The sequence below is a fragment of the Sciurus vulgaris genome, assembly GCF_902686455.1.
Source record: "Sciurus vulgaris genome assembly, chromosome: 6".
Classification (NCBI taxonomy): Eukaryota; Metazoa; Chordata; class Mammalia; order Rodentia; family Sciuridae; genus Sciurus; species Sciurus vulgaris.
Genome location: NC_136466.1, coordinates 10,952,373 through 10,972,257, shown reverse-complemented (window position 1 = coordinate 10,972,257; position 19,885 = coordinate 10,952,373). Strand labels below are relative to the sequence as shown.

General features: G+C 48.2%; 1 protein-coding gene across 1 annotated transcript in view; it reads left to right on the top strand.

Moving 5' to 3' along the window:
- The window catches only part of DOCK2 (dedicator of cytokinesis 2), a 407,460-nt gene that overhangs the window by 112,539 nt on the left and 275,036 nt on the right, over positions 1–19,885 (top strand). Inside the window, exons 24-25 of the mRNA XM_079145391.1 lie at positions 1,767–1,837; positions 3,532–3,638. Coding sequence (XP_079001517.1) covers positions 1,767–1,837; positions 3,532–3,638 — 178 coding nt within the window. The remainder of the gene's footprint in view (positions 1–1,766; positions 1,838–3,531; positions 3,639–19,885) is intronic.

Sequence of the window (19,885 nt, the reverse complement as noted above, 5' to 3'; positions counted from 1 at the left end):
ATCGACTGCAGTTCACACATATATGTTTTGAGGAACTGGTTCCTTTTGAGCAATCCAGCCTGCAGGGATTCTCACCGATACATGGATAACCGTGTATTAAATGTCATCTCACCACATGTTTTATAATTAAGAAAAACTGAAAATAGCATGGAGCCCATCAGCAGGGAAAGGGTTGAAGGAGGTGTAGCCTACCACTCAGCCCTGCAAGTGCTGGCTAGAAACAAGAGAGCACACACCAGATATGGCAGGCTAAGGACCCAGGGGTGTGTGACTGACTGCAGCAATCTAGTTGAAGAGCTGAATATTTGCATGCATGCATCCGTGCACAGACACACACACACACACACGTACTCACGCATGATCACAATCTGGAAGGACCTGTTAACAGTGGTCCCTTCTGAGAAGGACAGATTGGGGGTGAGTTGAAGATCTGGGGTTTTGGGAACAATTTTCACGCTGAAACCTTATTTTGTGTAATTTACTTTTTGTTCATCAAACCTATGGTACTGATATTATGAATCATAATCAACAAAGAAAAAAGGATGAAGGTGTAGAAAGAGCTGGCCTTTGAGGAAGAGGGTCATGCAGCTTCAGGGTTCCAAGGAGTGGATCTCAGAGCAGCCTGCCTGAATTTGAATCCCGGCTGACACTTGACAACTTTTTGACCTTGGGTTAGTTACTGAATCTTAATGCGATTGAAGTTTCTTATCTATGGAAATAATATTTCCCTTGCAGGGTTGTAATTAAGAAGCTAATATATTCACAGTGTTCAGCACAGCGTCTGCCCCATTGTAAATTCTCAGAGAAGAGTCATCATCATTATTTAAATAAGACGCTTATTTGAGTATGGCTAGGAGTAAGATTTTCTTTAAAAAGTAATTTTCACTATTTTTATTTGGGTCTGATTGCCAAAGGATGATATATACTGATAATAGAAGACCTACGGCATAGAAAAAAATTTAAAAATGCCTACTTCCATTAGATTTTTAGACATTATTTTCCATTCATGTGACCTGGAAGTCCCTCTGCTGAACTTGGAGTCTGTCTGGTTGCCTGGCAAATGGTGATGCTGTGCTGGGGGTGGGGGTGGCTCACATGTCTGGATGCATTTGTTAAAGGAAAGAAACAACCCAGCAAAGTCACAGCTTTCTTACCGGAGCTAGGGGAACAAAGCGTGCCCAGTATCATATACATGCCCACTATTTTTTTGCTCATTAAACAGACCATGGAGAGAAAATAAAAATAACTTGGTCTAAGCCATTCTTGCCACCAGCAAAACAATTCACGCACACCATCTTCTAAGAATAATAGAAATAACCATTTTGGGGGTACCCAAAATATGCATAGGGCTCAAGCTGGATGCCTCATGCACATCCTTTTTTATTCTTTACAATCCTGCAAAATAAATATCACTTTCCCTCTTTTACAGATTTGGAAGCTGACAATCAGAGAGGTTATGTGTTTTGTCCAAAGCCACATGGTGAGGACAGTGTGTAAACAGTTTGACCACAGATCTGCATCACTTCCAAGTCTGTGATAGTTCTGCTCTAAGATACATACCGCCATCCCAGAAGCCATGATCCCTCTTTTATATGCAGAGAAGAGCATGCCTGGGTTTCAATCCACCCACAGTCTCGCATCTTATGCAGGGTCCAAGATGCAGAGTCTCTCAACTCTGATCTGTGTTGTGTAGCAAAGCGTCCTCCTCACCAGCCTGGAGTTGCTGGATGTGGGCATCACTCATGTTTATTTCATGTTCCACCCAGGTGGCGGCTTTGAAATACATCCCATCTGTCCTCCACGATGTGGAAACGGTCTTCGATGCAAAGTTACTCAGGTGAGAGCATATGATGTACTTCCCCCGGCTCTGCTGTCAGCCAGGGACTCAAAGGGAAAGGAGGGCTCTTGTGGGGAGTTCCAGACGGGCGCTCTTCTCCGTTCAGGGACAGGGTGAGCACGTGGCAGGACCCTAACCCAGGGACTCCAGGGTGGGAATTTTACCTTTTGGTTTTGTTGTGTCAGACGTCAATGAAAATTATAAGCACCCCTCTTTGAAGACACAGAAGGTAAACATATAGCGTAATCAATGTTTGTTTGGGGAAAATGTTTCTATTCAACCTGGGCTTGAAGGTGGCTCAGGTTCTGTCTTTGCCTCCTAAGCCCTATGGTGGCAAGTGGAGGACTCCCTAAGGACACAGGAGAGACACGGAATTGGGCTGCCTTCTGCTTTCTGTCTTTGACTTCATTCATCTGTGGATGAGCACACAATTTTAGCACGATTACACTGTTAGAATAGGGGTCTTTGGGTCGGATAGACCCTCTCATCCTTTTTCGCTTGAGTTCCTAGATAACATAATAGGAGATTTTTAAAAACTTTTTCATATTTAAACACTTTCTGATTTGAAGGTGGTACACAGAGTTCCCTGCACTCTTCCTTCCTGTCTCCAAGGCTCATGTTTGCATCACTACCACCCGTGGATTGAGACTGAGAAACTGTCCTTGGTGCAGCTTTAGAACCACACTCCAAGGCTCACTCACTATCAGGGATCTCTACTTTTTTCGCAGATGTCCTTTTCTGTTCATGTAAGATCTTTGCTGGCTTGCTCTTGTCTTTCAGGGTTTGGGCTCAATGTTATCTTCTCAGAAAAGCTACCTCTGAATATTGTAAATCAATTAAATTCATCCCTGACCCCTGGCCCCTTGTTCTCTGACATAGCTTCCTATTTATTTCCTTTATAGCATGGACCATAGGTTGTTTTGTCTGTGTCTGCATTGTGGGTGGGTCTCCATTGGAGCTCTGTGCCAACGGGGACCGAGGCTGTCCTCATGAAACTCATTTCTCTGCAAGTTGCCTGTCACAAACTAAGTAGATGTTTAATAAATAATTGAAAAAAAGAGTGAATACAATGAGTTTATTCTGGAAAGCTATTCTTCTGTTTTGAGATATTTTTATCTTTATCTGGAAAGAGCTATCTCCTATTTGATGCCCTGAACTCTCTGCAACCCACCAATTTTTCACAGATGTTCTTGAAATTAAGGACCTTTTTTGTTTTTTTTTTTGGTCCTAAGACATATCATAATGCATTACAAAGCATAAAATATTTGTAAATAAAGTGATATGCTAATGAAGTCAGAACCTGGTTTTCAATTCTTGTTGCTTTGTCTCCCTCACTACCTAACCTTGGGAAAGTTAGTTGACCTTTCTAAACCTTATTTTTCTCACTTATAACATTGAGATACACTTTCTATCCACCCATAGAGTTCCAAAGTTCAAGGGGCCACGCATGTCAATGGAAAGTGCATGCCTGGTTCACAGTAAGGACCCAGGGTTGTTGGTGTTGTTTTCAGATTTTTTGCATCTCTTTGAATGCTCTAAACACTTAGTACCAACCACAGCTGTCTTGTCTTCGCTGAAGGCTTGCTGTGCACCTGGGCTCTGCCAGAATCGGGGGTCTGAGAGTCCCAGATGTTCTATAAGTGCCGGGGGCAGGAGACTGGGTCTAATTTGCTCTCGCTGACTCTCATTTCCAGCCAGCTCCTCTATGAGTTTTACACCTGCATCCCCCCTGTGAAACTGCAGAAGCAGAAAGTCCAGTCCATGAACGAGATCGTCCAGAGCAATCTCTTTAAAAAGCAAGGTGAGTGCAAGGCGTCAGGCTGAACGAGTCCTCTTTTGGAACCTGGCACCAGGGCGACCATCTGGGCTCTAAAACATCTCTTTCCTAACTACTCCCTGGGTCCGCATGAGGGTGCAAAATGGAAACTGGCTGTCAGAAGTCAAACTGATTTGGGGGGTTCTTAGGCTGCACCGTTTATTTTTCTGGAGAAAGTGTAACAGGGCCGTAAGTTTGGAGACACGTATATGCCTTAGGTCATCGTGGTGCCAGAAGATTTTTTTTCCCTGCATGGTTTATTATTGCTGTCTTTAACTTGAAGGGAGGTAGGCGAAGTTCCTTTTAATAGATCCAATCTTCAGAGAAGTTCTCAAAATTTCAAGGATGTAAGAATAAACTGGAAAGATTATTAAAATATGGATTTCTGAGGCCCATCTCAGAGATTATGATTGAGTAGAAATTAGTAGGGTTTTTTTTAGCTTTTATAAAAATGTAAATTATTCTTGAATATGTGATACATTTATTTGGATCAAAATGCAAAGGTATGAAAGGGTGTGGCCTGGAAAGTATCCCTTTGGACCCGTGCGTGGCCACTCCAGTGCCTTCTCCAGAGGAGGCCAGTCTTCCCAGCCTCTGTGTTTGCTTCCAGATCCTTCCTTTCATATACAATAAAATCCTTCCTTGGATGTACAATCAAGTAGATATGCTATGTGTTCTCCCTTGGCTTTTTATTATTATTACTCAAAGGTAGCATATCAGATAAGTCTTCTGAACTTTGCCTGTTTCACTTGATGGCATTTTTTGGAGATCAGGAAATGACAGAATTTGTACAAAGTTGCCATCCCCCTAAACTGGTAACCCCCAAGTCCTCTGACAAGCATCCCACTTTCAAGAGACTAGGGGTTCTTCTTTCTGAGGCTGGTGAACTAGATGTTGGAAGCTCCTCCAGAGGTGACCAGGGGTGGGGGGCTCAGAAGTTACTTTCTCCCTCTGTCTCCTTTCCAGCAGCAGTCTGTTCCTGGATCATGCAGGACAGAGAGTATTCTTTGCCCCTCTTTGCCTTTCCTGTTCAGAACCTCGCCTCTCCAGAAGGGTGAAAACATGACTTTGAGGGTCAGCACTGTTTTCTGGACCAACCCTTTCCAATTTTAAATTCCTCTATCCACACTGATGTCAATAATAAAATGAGACACAAACGGTAAGAAACTGAGGTCCTAGAATTCAGAGAATCCTTCATGGCCCAACTGGAATTTATTCAGGGAATGAAGCCTGAATATCTATGCAAATTGCCTGGTAATCATAGAAATATTCAGAGACCACTTCACTGTAAAGATGTGTGTGTGTGTGTGTGTGTGTTTTTCCTTCCTAATGCCTGGTTAGCAAAATTGCTGTCTGGACCCTGTCCTCAGAGCTGGGGTAGGAGAGAGACACGGAGAAGGCAGGTATTCTTATGGTTTTCACATTCTTGTGTCTGACCTCCTGACCATTTAGGCAGATGCGTGAGAGCGTTTTAACCAAACGTGGATATGGCTGGTTTGTGCAGGGTGGTTTGCTGACCCTTCCTCCATCCCTGCAGCTTTTTGAAGTGACACTTGTGTTTGTGAGGTTCTGACTTCCACCTCCCAAGGAACTTGCCCTCACCCCAAAGGGTCAGATCTGCTCTGAGCTACTCTCATTTGAAACATGCCTGTCTTTTCCTGCTCTGGCAGCCCCTGCTGGGATTTGGGTGGTCTCACCATTGAGACAAATCGAGTCCAGTCCTAGGGACGTGACAAGGACACCTCCAACTACATATGGCATGGCACAGGCAGCAGGGAGCTGCCTAGTTGGCTCTCCTTCATTGTTCCAAGCTGCCATTACTGTCGGGGCCCCGCTTAGCACAGTGGCCAGATGGACAGCTAGCACGGTCCCAGACTGGGCACGTGTGTCAATTCCAGCCTTGTGGAAGTACGAGTAATTCCTTTCCCGGGGGCCCCTGTCCTGGGGTCAGCAGAGTCACAGGGCAGGCTGGCCAGCTGCTGCATACCCGTCCTGCTGTGCGGCCAAGCTTTGGATTCGGTAAAAACCCTCTGATTAATATTAACCGACAGCAGGCCAGCCCTAGTGTTGTTCACACTGACAAAAGGAATGTAAAATTCTTACCTTCAAATAGATCCAGAGACTGGGAGTAGGCAAACAAAGTACCCTTGGGGCCCTGCTTTCAAGAGGAGCCTACCCTTCCCCAGCGGGCGCTGTCAGGCAGCAGCTCTGGGGCTCAGCTGTCCTCCTCTTTATTTGCTAAGTGAACCCTTTAGCAAAACGCCCCAGAGGGAAGCTTCAGCTCCTCCCCTTTCTGAAGGGCTCAGTTCCAGATGGACAGGCAGAGTTCACGGACACCTGCTGGTGTGCACTGCTCTTGGGCCAGTGTCTACCCTCATACCCTTCACCAAGGTGAGCTTGGTCCCTCTGGCCAAGTTGGAGTTGTCATGAATGCCTCCTGTTATTCTCCTGTGAAGCACCCTGTGCCTCGGGGTCAGATCTGCTCTGAGCGACTCTCATTTAAGTGCCAGATGTGTCAGTTCCCAGAGTCTTGTCGGAGGCATTAGCTGGGACACACAACCTTGAACATTTGTATTGACAGCAAGCAGAGAGGCCAGGAGGCTTCTAAGCACTCTCTGAGATTTGGGCAGGCTACCTTGTTGATCTTTCTTAGGGAGGATCCTGGGCAGAGGGGGCCAGGGTTTACTGGTTAAGGGTACTGGCGCTTGAGTCACACTAGACCTGAGTTTAATTCCTGGATCGGCCCCTTATCAGTTGTGTGACCATGGATAATTTTTTAACCTCTCTGATCCTCAATAAGCTATCTGTAAAGTGGGAATAATAATAATAGTGTCTGCCTTAGAAGGTTGTTCTGTGGGCTAGTGAGACATGAGGCATCAAAAGCACTTAGTGCAACTCCAGTTTCAGCACAATGTCCCATAGAAAGTGGTGACTGTCACTGTCAGTGTGGTGCTCATTTTCCCGCCTGCAGTCTCCAGACCCTATTCTGACCTCTTTCTGTTCCATAGTCGCACTTAACACTAAACCCAGATTCCTGTGGCCCTGGAAGCCACATGTTTTTCCTCAGGGTCTGGAAAACACAGGACTTAATGAAGGAAAGGGCCTGGGTCTATAAGTTCCTCCCATTCTTGTTCCACGTCCCTGGGACATTTTTGCAAAGGGCAGTGTTCAGTAGGGAACACTTCACTGTTTACATTGCTTTGGCCTTACCATACTTGTGTGGTCCTGGGCGCTTCACAATCATCCTCTCTGGTGGTTTGGCCCTTGGGATGCTTTTAAAGCATGGCAGCATCAGCCTCCACTGGTGTCCACTGTTCCTTGCCCTGTGACCTTGTGTCAGCTACCCAATCCTAGAGCATCTCCATGTCCTCACCTGTAACACAGGCATAGCCACAGGCTGGGTTGGTGGGCTGCTATGCAGATCTGATGATGTGATGTGGCTTGTTAGCATGTTGCGTAAGGGAGTGGGAGTGGCCAGTGGTTGTGGCCCCACACGGGGCGGCTTCCTTATGTGAATGACCTCAGAGTTCAGCGGGAGAGAACTGACAATCTACAGGGACTAATCTGCTGTCCTCTCCAACACAAGCTCAGACATGCCCAGTGGCTCTGAGTGGCACAGGGAGGACTAGATATGCCCTGAGCAGGCTCAGAGGGGAGCCTGCGAGGAAAGCAAGCCTTCCGCGCTGTTGGAATGGATTTGTCCCCACGAGAACCTCATCTCTAAGTAATGTTGTCTGTTTCGTCTGATGCTAATCAGATGCGCCATCTGGTTCAGTATAAACTGCTTAGGATCCACGCTGCTCACTTCTTTCCCCAACCTCCGAACAGAGGGAGAGGGGGACAGCACTCTCGCAGGGAGCCAGCTGATGAGGATCTGGAAATGCTTCCCATGTTGATTCCCAGCCACCAGGACTCCCCACTGGGGCTGTTGCTGAGAGGCTGTGTGGGCAGTGCACGCTCCCGAAGGGTCCTTCACGAGCTGCAGCTGCCTCCTCTCGCCCACTCAGTGACCATGGCCCACAGTATCTGCAGCAGCTGTGCCTCAAGTCAGCTCACTGTGGCCAGGCGGCTGTGGGGGAGGGGTGCTGATGGTACCCAGCACCCTAAGAAGTTCATCTCTTCTAGTATCATTGCAGCATCAGGCTGGGAAGAAAGAAAAGTCCCCTGACTCTAGCACGATGGCTTTGCTTGGTGAGCTTTTACAATGTCACTGAACCTCGGGTTCTGTGTCTGAAATATGAACAGAAATATCGCCATGAGATTAAAGGACTTTTGATTCAGAACATCCTTCTTTCTGATCCTGGCTCGGTCACTTATTAGATGTGTTCCTTTACACAAGTAACCTCTCTAAGCATCAGTTTCTTTAGCTACACAAATGTGATTAACTTACAACAACCAGTAGGATGCCTGAGATGTAATAGCTGCCTATGGAATGGCTTCTGTAACAGTAGCAACCACAGCAAAATAATGACATCAACAGCATCGTAAAAGGAGAGACGTGTTTATTAAGTGGCAACTTTGTATCAGATACTGTATAGAGTATAAATATACGTTACAGACTAACAACCATCCCTATCTTTTTAATTTTTAAAATTTTTTTTTTAGTTATCAATGGATCTTTTAAAATTTTATTTATTTATACATGGTGCTGACTGTCAAACCCAGGGCCTTGCACATGCCAGGCAAGTGCTCTACCACTGAGCCACAACCCCAGCCCCAACCCCTATCTCATAATTGGGGAAACTGAGGTCTAGGAAGTTTAATAATTTGTATCCCAATGAGACCAATGGCTATAAAATGTGTTATGTTATTATCATAATGACACTGCGGTGACAAATCAGTGGGTTTTAACAGCAGATTCTCAGTGGGCTTAATAGCATAAAGGTTTTTGCTCTTATGCAAAGTCTGGTGAAGGTCACATGCATTTTGTCCTTCCTTAAAGTTCTGCCAGCTGGTCCCCATGGCCTCCCTGTAGCCGGGGAGGGGAGAAGGCAGAGAGAGGCATTAAACTACCTGGGCCTGGAAGCGTGTTGATTCCACCACGGTCCCTTGGCAAGACCATGTCACCCGTCTCCAGCCCAGCTGCAAGGGGCAAACAGGAAGTGTGCTGACTCTTCCTGCCTCTGGTAGCAAGTGTTAGAGCTAGATTCTGAGTATGAGTGGTTTGAATAACAAAATCCATCTTTCCCCACTACCCCGGGCTTTATTCTTACTAGGAGTAGAAAGGCATTCCTTGTTGGAAATGATCCTCGTCCACACTTGGAACCCGAGTCACGGTTCTTCCCGAGGGGCCTGGTTTTCTCCCATTCCCCACTGCCCACCCCTCCCACAGTGCCCGGCAGCTGTCTGACAGGTGTGGCAGGGGCCCTGTCTGGGAGCAGGAAGAGGCCTCGCTTTTGGCTTCTCCCAGCAGTTTGCCTGGGTAGGCAGGTGTCAACAGGCTGCTGAGGTGGGCTGCTGACCAGGCTTGGCCACAGGCTATTCTGCAGGGAAGGCTGCAGGAGAATGGAGCCTCCACCCCCAGGCCATGCGCTAGCCTCGTGGTGGCCACTCTCCTCTCCCCTCACTTTACACACTTCCCACTTCCTGAATTCCCTCCTACAGGGATCTCCTGCTCATCCCTGGGGACAGACTGGAGTCCCATCTCCGCAGTCCCCCTGGCGGTCCAGGCATTTCTGCTCAGTCTCATTCAACACTTAACTCCGTCCCTGCTGTGGGTCAGGCCCTGGGAAGGTGGGGGAGAGGCGTTGCAAGTCGCAGATTCTGCCCCACACTCCTTGCCCAAAGCCAAGGAAGCTTTGACTTCCCAGCCTTTCTTCTTGAGTGCTCGTTTCACTTTGTACTGTGGCAACTTAAAAATGTCCTTGAGTGATGTCTTTGAGTTCGAGGTGGCACAAGTATTTGAGTCAAAAGCGTTCCCTCCCTCTTTCACAAATGGCATCTGGGACTGTGTCCTAGGTTTTCAAATAGCCAAGGGAAGGAAGGTGCTGCTTTTGCCTTCTCCTTCAAATCCTAAGAGAGGATTTGGGGACACTCCTGTCTTGTGGCTTTGGGTCTGGCCCACCCCCTCCATCCTGTTTTCTTTCCGAGGAAGCCTCCTTCTGCCATCCTTCCCTGGGGCCATAAAAATAGAATGGTATTGGGGGACAGCATGAAAGTAGAGAGTTAAATATGTTTAAAATGGTTCCCAGGATCACAAAGGGGACAGAGCAAGGTGTTTCGCCTCCGAGCCTTGATGCAGCTGCAGAGTGGGTTCAAACCTTGGAATCCTGGAGCCTACTCCGGAGATTCCAGCTCCAGAATGGGGAGGGACAGGCATGGTGCAGCCCTCCCCCAGGATGCAGAGGCAGGTGGCCCTGACCCCTTTCCAGGCCCAAGCCCAGCTCCAGAGCCAGGCAGGGGGAAGGAGGACAGTGGGGGTAGAGAGAAGGGCTTCCTCAGTACACGGAGCGGGTGGCCTGCACTGGACCTGCCTTTCCTAGCAGCCTTCTGTTCACGCCCGCCTCGGGCTGACGGGCCAGCTCCCTGGAGCCAGGATATGCCTGATTTCCCTTTGTGCTCAGTATGCTTAGGAGTCGACACCGCTCTCAAACACTGGTCTGTGGACCTTGACAGTAAAACACACCATTATCAAATGACCAGTGTCCTTAGGAAAAGGAAAGACAGGACCGTTGTGACAGACTAGAGTGCCCCACAGCCTTGGCTCCCAGCGCACCTCATCGGTGGTGTGCACAGGCTGATTATATTGCATACGGTTTTATTCACTGTTTTTATTAATACATTCAGCACCCGTGCACTCACCACCCAAAGCAGAAACTACCATGTCACCAGTCACCTCTGTGTAACCATGTTCTGGAATCCTTTTTCCATCATTCTGATGCTCTCTGTTCCTGTGATTTTGTGGTGTCTCTCCCTTATGTAAGCCCAGGGCTTTTAGCTATTCTGACTTTATAAAAAGGGGTTTGAGCTATTGGTATTTGGGGGAATGTTTTCGTTTATTATTCTCCTGGGATTTGTTTCACAGGTTGCTGACATTTGTTGTGTGGATGCCGGTGGAACATTCCATTGTTTGAACAGATCCTAGTTTGTTCCTCTGTGCTTCCAATTTTAGGCATTTGGTTCATTCTTTTCTGTTGTAAATGTTGCTGATAAGAACATTCTCATACTTGTCTCTTACAAATGCTCAGGAGTTTCTTCCGGGGATGTAATTGCTCAGCTTTGCTTGGCAAAGGGGATCTGAATACTTGGCTTGAGGAAATGGTGACAAACTATTTCCTGAAGGCGGCTGTGCCAATTCTGCGTTCCCACGGGCAATCCAGGGGACGTCCTGCGGGTGCACATTCTCTCCAACTCTGGCGTCACCCGCGGCTTAGTTCTTGCCGGTAAGATGGGTTTAAAACGTGTCGTCACTCTCGGACATATCCTTCACCATCAGTGATGCCGAGACCACTTTCTCACGCTTCTTTGCCACAAGTATGTCCCTTCTGTGGCATGTCTATCCTAGTGCGTCACATCTGTACCATTTTATGTGTGAATGTCACTTCTGTAGCACATCTGTACAAGCATGTCATGCCTGTGGCACGTCTACACATACCCGTCACTTCCGTAGCACATCTGTCTGCATATGATGCATGTGGCATGTCTGTGTGTGTCCCTTCAGCATATCTGTCTGTGCATGTAATGCACGTGGGACGTCTATGTGTGTGTCCCTTCAGCATATCTGTCTGTGCATGTGATGCACATGGCAAGTTTGTGTGTGTCACTTCTGCAACACATGTGTGCATGTGACACATGTGGCACATCTGTGTGTGTCCCTTCTGCAGCACATCTGACTGTGCATGTGATGCGCGTGGCACATCTGTGTGTGTCCCTTATGCAACACATCTGTGCATGTGACACACGTGGCATGTCTCTGTGTGTGTCCCTTCTACAGTACATCTGTCTGTGCACGTGACACACGTGGCATGCCTGTGTGTGTGTCACTTCTGTAGCACATCTGTATGTGCATGTGGTGCATGTGGCGTGTCTATATGTATATCACTTCTGAAGCACATCTGTGCATGCTGACACGTCTGTGGCACATTTATCCACCTAGTTTGCCCGTTTTCCTCTTGGGTTATTTGTATTTCTCTTCCTGAGTTGTAGAATATTTTACATATTTTTCATACTCATATTTTGCTGATTTCATGTATTGCAAATATCTTCCCGTTACAGCTTGGCTTTCATTTTAAGGTGAGTTTTTATGAATAGAAATTCTTTGGATAATATTAAATTTATTGATCATTTTAATGGCCAAGTCTTTCTGCATCTTGTTTAAGAACTCTTTCCCAATCCCGAAGTCAAAAGTATATTCACTTATATGTTTGCTGAGTTTTACAATTTTATTTATGATACACAAATTCTTGATCCATCCCCAGAGTTCATGCTTCTGACCTGGAACGAGGTGGGCCTCTGGTTTTGCCAGTGTCTTTCCTTTGGCCATCGTGTCCCCAGCTTTGTCCCTTGGGCAGTTCCTCCTTCTGTCCATGCAGCCGTCCTTCTGCATTTCCGGAACATCCCTCTTCCAGGAGGCTGAGGGCATAGCCCAGTTTAGTCCCTGATCCATGGTGTGCGAGTCTTTGGTGCCATGCCGGGCTGAGGACCAGGGGTCAGCAAGGTCAGGGAAAAGGCTGGCCTTTCCTCCAAACCATCTCCAAATTGGACTCCAGTGTGATGTGAGCGTCCTGGGAACTACATGCTCAGACAGAATAGGTGGCCCTCTCTGGGGTCAGGCTTGCTCATCATGAAAAAAATAATTCTTATGACGAGACCTTGCTGGAACCCCGGGGCAGCTTCTTTCAGCGTCCTCCCGTGTTGAGGAGGAGCACCGAGCGGGTGCAGGACAGCCAGCACAGCAGTGGCACCAAGTCCCATAGGCCTCGGCGGCAGCCCTGGTGTCCACAGACTGCACTTCAGTGCCAGCTCCAGCCACACACGCAGGCACGTCGCGTCATGGGTGCAGACTGTGTGACCTGAGCGAGCCACTGTCCTCCACAGAACGCTGCAAGTGAGGAGGGTAAACACGCTTCCCCACAGCTCCTCTGCCAACAGAAGTCTACCATCAAAAATATCCAAAGTGATACTATTTCTGAATATTTTTCACCACTTAGTGGCAAGAAATGGGGCCATTTTATAGAGGATTGTTGGAATAAAGGGAATAGGTACCATGACCAGTTAGTATCACTGCCAGGCTCCACCCTGGATCAGTTCAAGGCATTTAAGTGCTGGCGCCAACTCCGTTCCTTCAGGAAAGTGCCACTGAGACTCAAGGACTTCAGCTTCTGCTCGCCAGGGCATTTAGAGCTGCAAAGGCCTTCAAATGGGGAGGCCACTGTGCCATCTGTACTGCTGTGCCCCATGGCCACATTCAGCTCCACGCTGTCCGGGCGCCAGTCTGGAGATCAGAGGCCCAGCCTCGTGTCTCTTCCCTCTTCTTGCGACTGATCACAGTGTTCTGAGAATGAAATCTTCAGATCCAGAATCAGAGAAGACGGAGATTTAACAGGCTGCAGAACAAATCCAAGAGATTTATTAACGTGTTCTTTTTTCCCCCTGAACTTAAAAAAATACATATTGGCATAAAATCAGAGGAAAAAATCCTTCTTGAACTTCCAAAAATATCTAGAATTATTGTTTTTAATGACATTATAAAGGGTAATTTAATTGGGTAATTTAATCCAGCCCACTTCTTTAACAGCCGTCTGAGCCACCTCTTCTATAGACACAGGGCTGTTTGTGCCTCTTTCAATCAATGTCCCACACCATTCTTTGTATTAGCAGCAGCACGTATAAATTAGGGATTTTACATTTAGACTGTAAATCCTTATAAGGTTATATGCTTACTCCATTTTTTGTATTGTTTTCACTGTGAAATTATGAGCATGGCTTTTTTGAATTCTGGTGAGGCAGGTCTTAGAATGAGATTTTTATGTTGATCTGTTTGTTTGATTTTGCTGATTTTTTTTTCCCCCAAAGTCTTTCTACAATAGAAGGAAGCCTCTGTAAAACTACAATACTGTTGAATTGAACACCAGCTGCTGATTCATTCAGTCGAGGCAATATTTATTGGAAAGCTCAAACTGTAGCAGCACGGTATGAGAAATATGAAAATATGAAAGTAAGGCAGTCATGCAGAATTTTTTGGCCACCACTGATGTGACTGCTGTTTTGTGCCGGGCTAAGTGCTAAGTTTTTCACACCTGTCTCATTTAATCACTGCAAAGTCCAGATGAAGTATAGCCCTTCCTCTCCCTGTTTTACAGGTGAGGAAACTGAAGGCCAGACAAACTGAGACACTGGCCAACAGTCACATGGCCAGGAACCTGGCAGGGTCAGAATCCAGCCGGGTCTGTCTGATTCCCTGTCCTCTGGGCCATGTGGCATCTGGAACAGGGGTTTCTGCCCCCAGGGAAGAATCAAGGTGTGAATCTGTTCAGCCACACACACATGCCAGGAAGGCCGTAGAAAGGAGTGACAGGCAGGGTACTAGTTATCAAATCATCGTCCTAATGCAGTCTCCAGGTCATGTGGATGACACAGATATTCCACAGCCTGTTAAACATGTGGGAACTTTCTTCACTTCACAGAGAAGTGCGATCACTTTCATTTTTCCCTTAAACACAGAACATTTGGCCAGTCATTCATTTCCTGGTCTTTGACAAAGATAAGTATACAGAGAAATGTTTCTTTACCTAAGGAAATAGGAAAGCTCAGGGAGACAGGCCATAGGGAGTGGTGAGCACCAGGGAGTCAGGAACTACTGTGTCTGTATGTGGCTCAGCACTACCTGATCTTTCCTTTGGTTTCTGAAAAGTTCCCAAGTTCTTATGTGAAACCTGCTGATCTACTTTGTAAATGACATATAGATGAAGCATAATCTACATATAAACCAGGATAATAACCTCTGGTGTAAATTAATAACTTACTGAGTTTGTAGGGCTTTAATAAACATCCAAGATTTTGATAAATTTATCACAAATTTATTTTATGATACAATTTTATAAATTATATTATGTGTATGTACAACTCTGTAAGTATGACTGTCACCAGGATTCAGTGAGAACAGTGCCTTTGGAACTTTAGGGACAAGTTCATGGAAGAGGCAGAATGTCACCTGGTTTAAATGGACAGTGAGCACGACATTGGTTCTCTCTGAACAGTCTGTGGGGACCTTGGACCATCAGGCAGCAGACACCTGTTTCTCAACCTCAGGAAAATGCAGGGTCAGCTCTGGCCTACATGTTCCCTTGCTAACGGGGCACAGGCCACACCACAGCTCCAGCAGGCACGCTCCAGGGGATGCTGCCAGTCAGGAAAAACGGCATTTATCACAGAAGTTAGTTTTATCAAAACCCTGAGTTCACTGACGAATATTTGGTGCCCATTAAAGTACCTATTATGGCATGATTTACTGCTAACCATTGTTTATTATTTATCTCTTGTATCATATATTTTAAATAATTAGAAGACTCTTTTGCAGGTTTGCAATCTGCTTTTTCTGATGAGAATCATTGGGAGCGCTTTCTCATTCTATTTTTAAAACTAAGCTCTATAGTGTAGCTGGTCTAACCAATTTCAATATTTTCTTATTTATGGACATGTGGTTTCATTTCATTGTGTGCTAGAAAAACTTAGTGAGATTCATAACTTCAATAGACAAATCTTTCTCCTCTTTGCTCATTATTTCCTTACTGCTGGGCATGAAGCTCCCCCGGCTTCTCCAGTGGTCCCCAGGGTTTTCTGTCCCCCTTCTTCCTCCTTCATTTACACACACACTTCAACCCGGGATCCTGCTTCCTCCTTAGGCGACAGAATTGGCATAAAACTGACCACGTTGTCCCTGCGCAAGGAGCTGGAGAGACACAATCCAGTTTTGGAGGGACACATTCTCACAGCTCTGCTGCCTTGATGGCAGGCTGTGTCCCGGTGTGAATGTTGTCTATGGCACCAAGTGCTTAGCTGCAGCCACATGGAGAGCCCTCAGCAGCCCTGGGCAGCTGGAGTGGATTCGCAGCGTGTGAGACTGTCCAGCCTGGGGACACTGCCCAAGTGGACCAGACGCCAGAGCGAAGGGGAAAGCTAATTACCCCGAGGCTCGTGACACTCTAATTTTGGCTTCAGGTGAAGAAGAGAAGGGATTCTGGGAGAGACCTCCTGATGTAGGCACATCCTAGGACAGCTGTGGAGAAGGCCCGATGGAGCCTGAGTTGTTACCACACCTGGACACTTCCGGTGCAGAAGTGGCCCTTTCTTCATCAGTCAGAGGGAGCAGCACGCAATGGGTACCTCCTGGGCTTATTGTGAATAGGACATGGGTGAAAGGACTTGGTAAGCACGCGTCAACGGCATGTCACCATCGCTGTCACCTTGCTGTCAACAGCTATCTGCAGTCATCTGATGGTGGAAGCCAGTGTGGAACTGGCGGGCAGGAGACCTGTGTTCTCGGCTCTGTGGTGTCAGGTCCCTTTCACCCTGAGACTTGTGGTCCTGAGCAAACTGCCCAGAGGGCTCGGGATGGAGTCACCTCCGCAGCAGCTTCCTCCCTTCCGTCACAGTGAGTCGCCCTCGGCTGGGACCCCGCTCCTCTGAGCATCCGTGCAGAGCCTGCTGGCAAGGAAGCAGACCTGTGGGTGGCTCTCCTCACGAGTCCTGGTGGCCACCTCGCCCTGGGCACTGCTGGTACCGCCTTCTCCAAGCTGGAGGTGAAACTCGGAGCAGGGAGTCAGCCTCAGCGCCCGACGACCAGGCTGGACTCACTGTGCCCAGCAGGCAGCGCAGTGACTGGCAGTGCCTTTGTGTTTGTCCAGGGCCTGCGAAGGCCCGGCAGGCGAGGAAGCTTGGCCAGCTGCTCACCTTGCGCTCCTCTCTCTTTTACTCCCTCTTCCCAAAATTACAAGCACAGAAGATAAGAAGGAGACGCCCCTCAGAGTTTGGGGACACCTCCTGAGACCTCAGCCCTGCTTAAAGTGAGCCTGCCGGACACGGCTCTCCGTGGCTGGTGGAGGGAATTTGAGCTGCAGAACCGCCTTGCGCCTAAGAATTCAGCCCACCAGCCTGTGAGACGTCTGGGAAGGGTGCTGGCGACAGCCGTGGAGAGAGTCCGAGTCAGCGCTTGATCGAAGCTGGGGAGGCTCCCGCCTGGCACGCCCAGCCTGCAGGCCTGTCCTGGGTCCCATCCAGGAGGCCCGCTCACGCCGTCTCCATCCCTCGCTCCACCCATCCTCGAAAATTTACACGAAAATTTCTGATTCAAAAGAAATAAGTGGCATCTGTCTTTCTGCACCTGGCTCCTCTCACTTAGCACGATGTGAAAAACGGCACTGGCTTCCATGGGGCATGGGATGGCTGAGCAGCCCGACGGCCACGGGGCTCCCACATCCTGCTCAGCTTGCTGTAAACCTAAAACTCCTCTAGAAAATGTGTTACAGATTTAAAAAATAAATTCAGTGAACAACATGCGCGTGGTCTGGCTTCCCCTGTCGCCTTAGTCCATTTTAAAAGGCCCTGAAAGGTGACATTGTCCCTGCTCAGTTGTGTTTTTTTTTTTTTTGCCCCTGCACCAATTCTTATCACTGGCTGTGTGGCCCTCGCCCTCCCTGGCTCAGAGGATGCAGCCCGTGCCTTTGGGAGGTGGTGGGGACTCCTTTTCACTGCCTGAGCCTGTGGTGCCAGTGCTCGGAGGGTGTCTCCACGGTCGCTGGCTCTTGGGTGGCCCTGTCCCTGCCATGAACCAGTGTGCACCCTTGGTGGGGTGGGCTGATGTCCTAGGGCTGCCTTTGGAGGGACTCGAGAAGACTGGGTGGGGTCAGGTCCTGGTGGGCTCGGGCTCACCCCTGCGCAACCCCTCTGTCCCTCATTTTCTCTGTCTCCTGCCGTCCCCCATCCACCATGCAGCCCCTCTTTACACCTGTTGCCCCATCCCTTGAGGAAGGGGCTCCACCTGGCCCTGCTTCTTCGGCATCTGCTTAGGGCCGCCAGGGCGTGGGAAGGCCCTCCTGGCCCTCGGGACGTGGGGCAGACTGGTGGTGACTGTGGGCTCTGTGGAGAAAGGCTGAGCCGTGGGAATGCATCTGGTGTCACCCTCCCTCCCAGAGAGCCCAGCCAGTTTTCTTCCTGGGCCATCCACGGTGGGCGCTTTTCCCTCAAACACACTCTTATCTCACTTGAGGGAAGCACAGCCTTTCCACCAGGAGGCTCTGACCTTGATCCTTTAGAATCTGCGATCTTGCTGTCCTGTGTCACAAGTGTGTCTTATCCCACTCAGCTTGAGTCCAGTTGGCCTGAGTCACCCCTGCTCCAGCTGTGAATGGCCAGTGACCTGGGAGGGGCAGGGTCAGCTTGGATGAAATTTTCACATTTTAACCCCCATAAAAATGTGTGCATGTATGTGTTTAATGTGTTAGTCATTCCAACACACTTTCTTCTACTGAAATCTTTGTGGGTTCCCCAAATTGGTTGAAAGGTTTATCAATTTTTCTCCCTATGGTGAGTTAAACATATAGTTCTGCTTGACCTTGGCAGTTTCTGGCCGGGTGGGGGTTCTGCCCTGTTCATATTTCATCATAAGCTAAACAGATTCAGTAAGCATCCAGATATTCTGGATTCAAGGGCCTCTCCTTTTCAAGCTTCTCTGAGATTTTCATTGTACTTAAACAGCACTGGCTTCATGACTTCGGAGTGTGCTTTTTCTCTGTATTTCCAATAACTGGCACTGAGTAGGTTCTCAATAAGTGTTTTAAGGACAGAGGCAATCATCTTAGTTGAAGGAGGACAATATTGCCTTTTGGAGAAAACACTGTACTATGGGTTGGAAAATTTAAGCTCTATTCCAGGAAAATGTCTAACAAACTGTATGACCTTAGATGAACCACTTAACCTCTCTGGGCTGCATTCCTCATGAGTATGATCAGAGAGTTGATTCTCTAAGATCATGACCATCTCTGAGAGTCAGCAGGTCTGCGTTGCCAGGATAGCAAATAAGAGTGAAGTCTGAGGCTGCCCAGTCTCTCAGCCCTTCTAGAGAGGAGGCAGCAGTCAGGACCACACTACACTCGGGGGCCTTTCTCCCCTTGCAAATGCTTGTGTGCATCTTGAAAATCTGCTTTTCCTCGGGCTCACCTGCCTGTGTCACAGGTGTGCTGGGACCTGTTATGCAGCAGGAGGCTTTGTGCTGTTCGGGTTGGCTTACTGGGTCACAGGCCTGGTCTCTGGTTGCAGGGGCAGGTTTTCAGATGAATGCTGTCTGTTCAAGGCTTGTGCAGAGCCCAGCAGATCCCGGTTACCTCTTAGGGGTCTGCATGGGTGGCAAATCTTGGTAGGTGGATGGGACCCAGGGGGAAGCAGACAGTGGCTCTAGTGTAGTTCATGGGACAAGGAGACAATCACTCCCGGAGCTTATCTTTGTTTGTCAGGAGGCATTAGCCACAAATGTCAAGAGATGGCCAGGGGGGCAGAAAGTAGGACAGACAGCTATTTCCTGCTCTTGCTCCTTGGAGACCCGAAGCTCTGTGCCCCAGGCCCAAGTCTGACAAACTGTTCCTTTCTCCATCTGGCCAACCTAGAGGAGGACACGCAGCCCACTGTAGTGTCTCCCACCTCAGTTGACCCTGGGACATGGGGACATCCTCTTTATGGCTGCTGTGTGATTGCAGACCTCTGGATCTTTATCTCTACGCTGAGGGCCTGAACTGTGGGGAGCAGAAAAGGAGGAATACTTAGTGCCTTGGGGAAATTCGGCTTGTTCCACAGCCACACCGGCCCAGTGGTCAGCTGTGTTCCAGCTCCGCTCTGCCGTTCTGGCTCAGGAGAGTGCCAGCCCCTCTTCTGGCTCAGTGCCCAGGTGTGCATAGCCCCACACCAGACCTTTAAGCCTTTGCTTCTCCCTCTAGACCCTTATGAATACCCATGTCTCTGACACCTCCAGGTCCCCCCAGTATAGAGGTAATCACCTTTTTAAGAAGAAAGGTCACTTTTAAAACAGGGTTTCCAGCTGAATGTGTGCGTATGGAGCCTCTGCATTCAATAACCATGTGGAAAAGACCAAGATGACCAGATCTGCTGCTGTCCTCAGGAGATGACCCATATTGCCATGGAACACTCTATTCAAATGTCACACAGATATTCCTTAGAGGAGAGCATGGTGCAGTGGGCTCCAGAGTAGAGCGCTAGAGGATTCGAGTCATTCTTATTGTTTA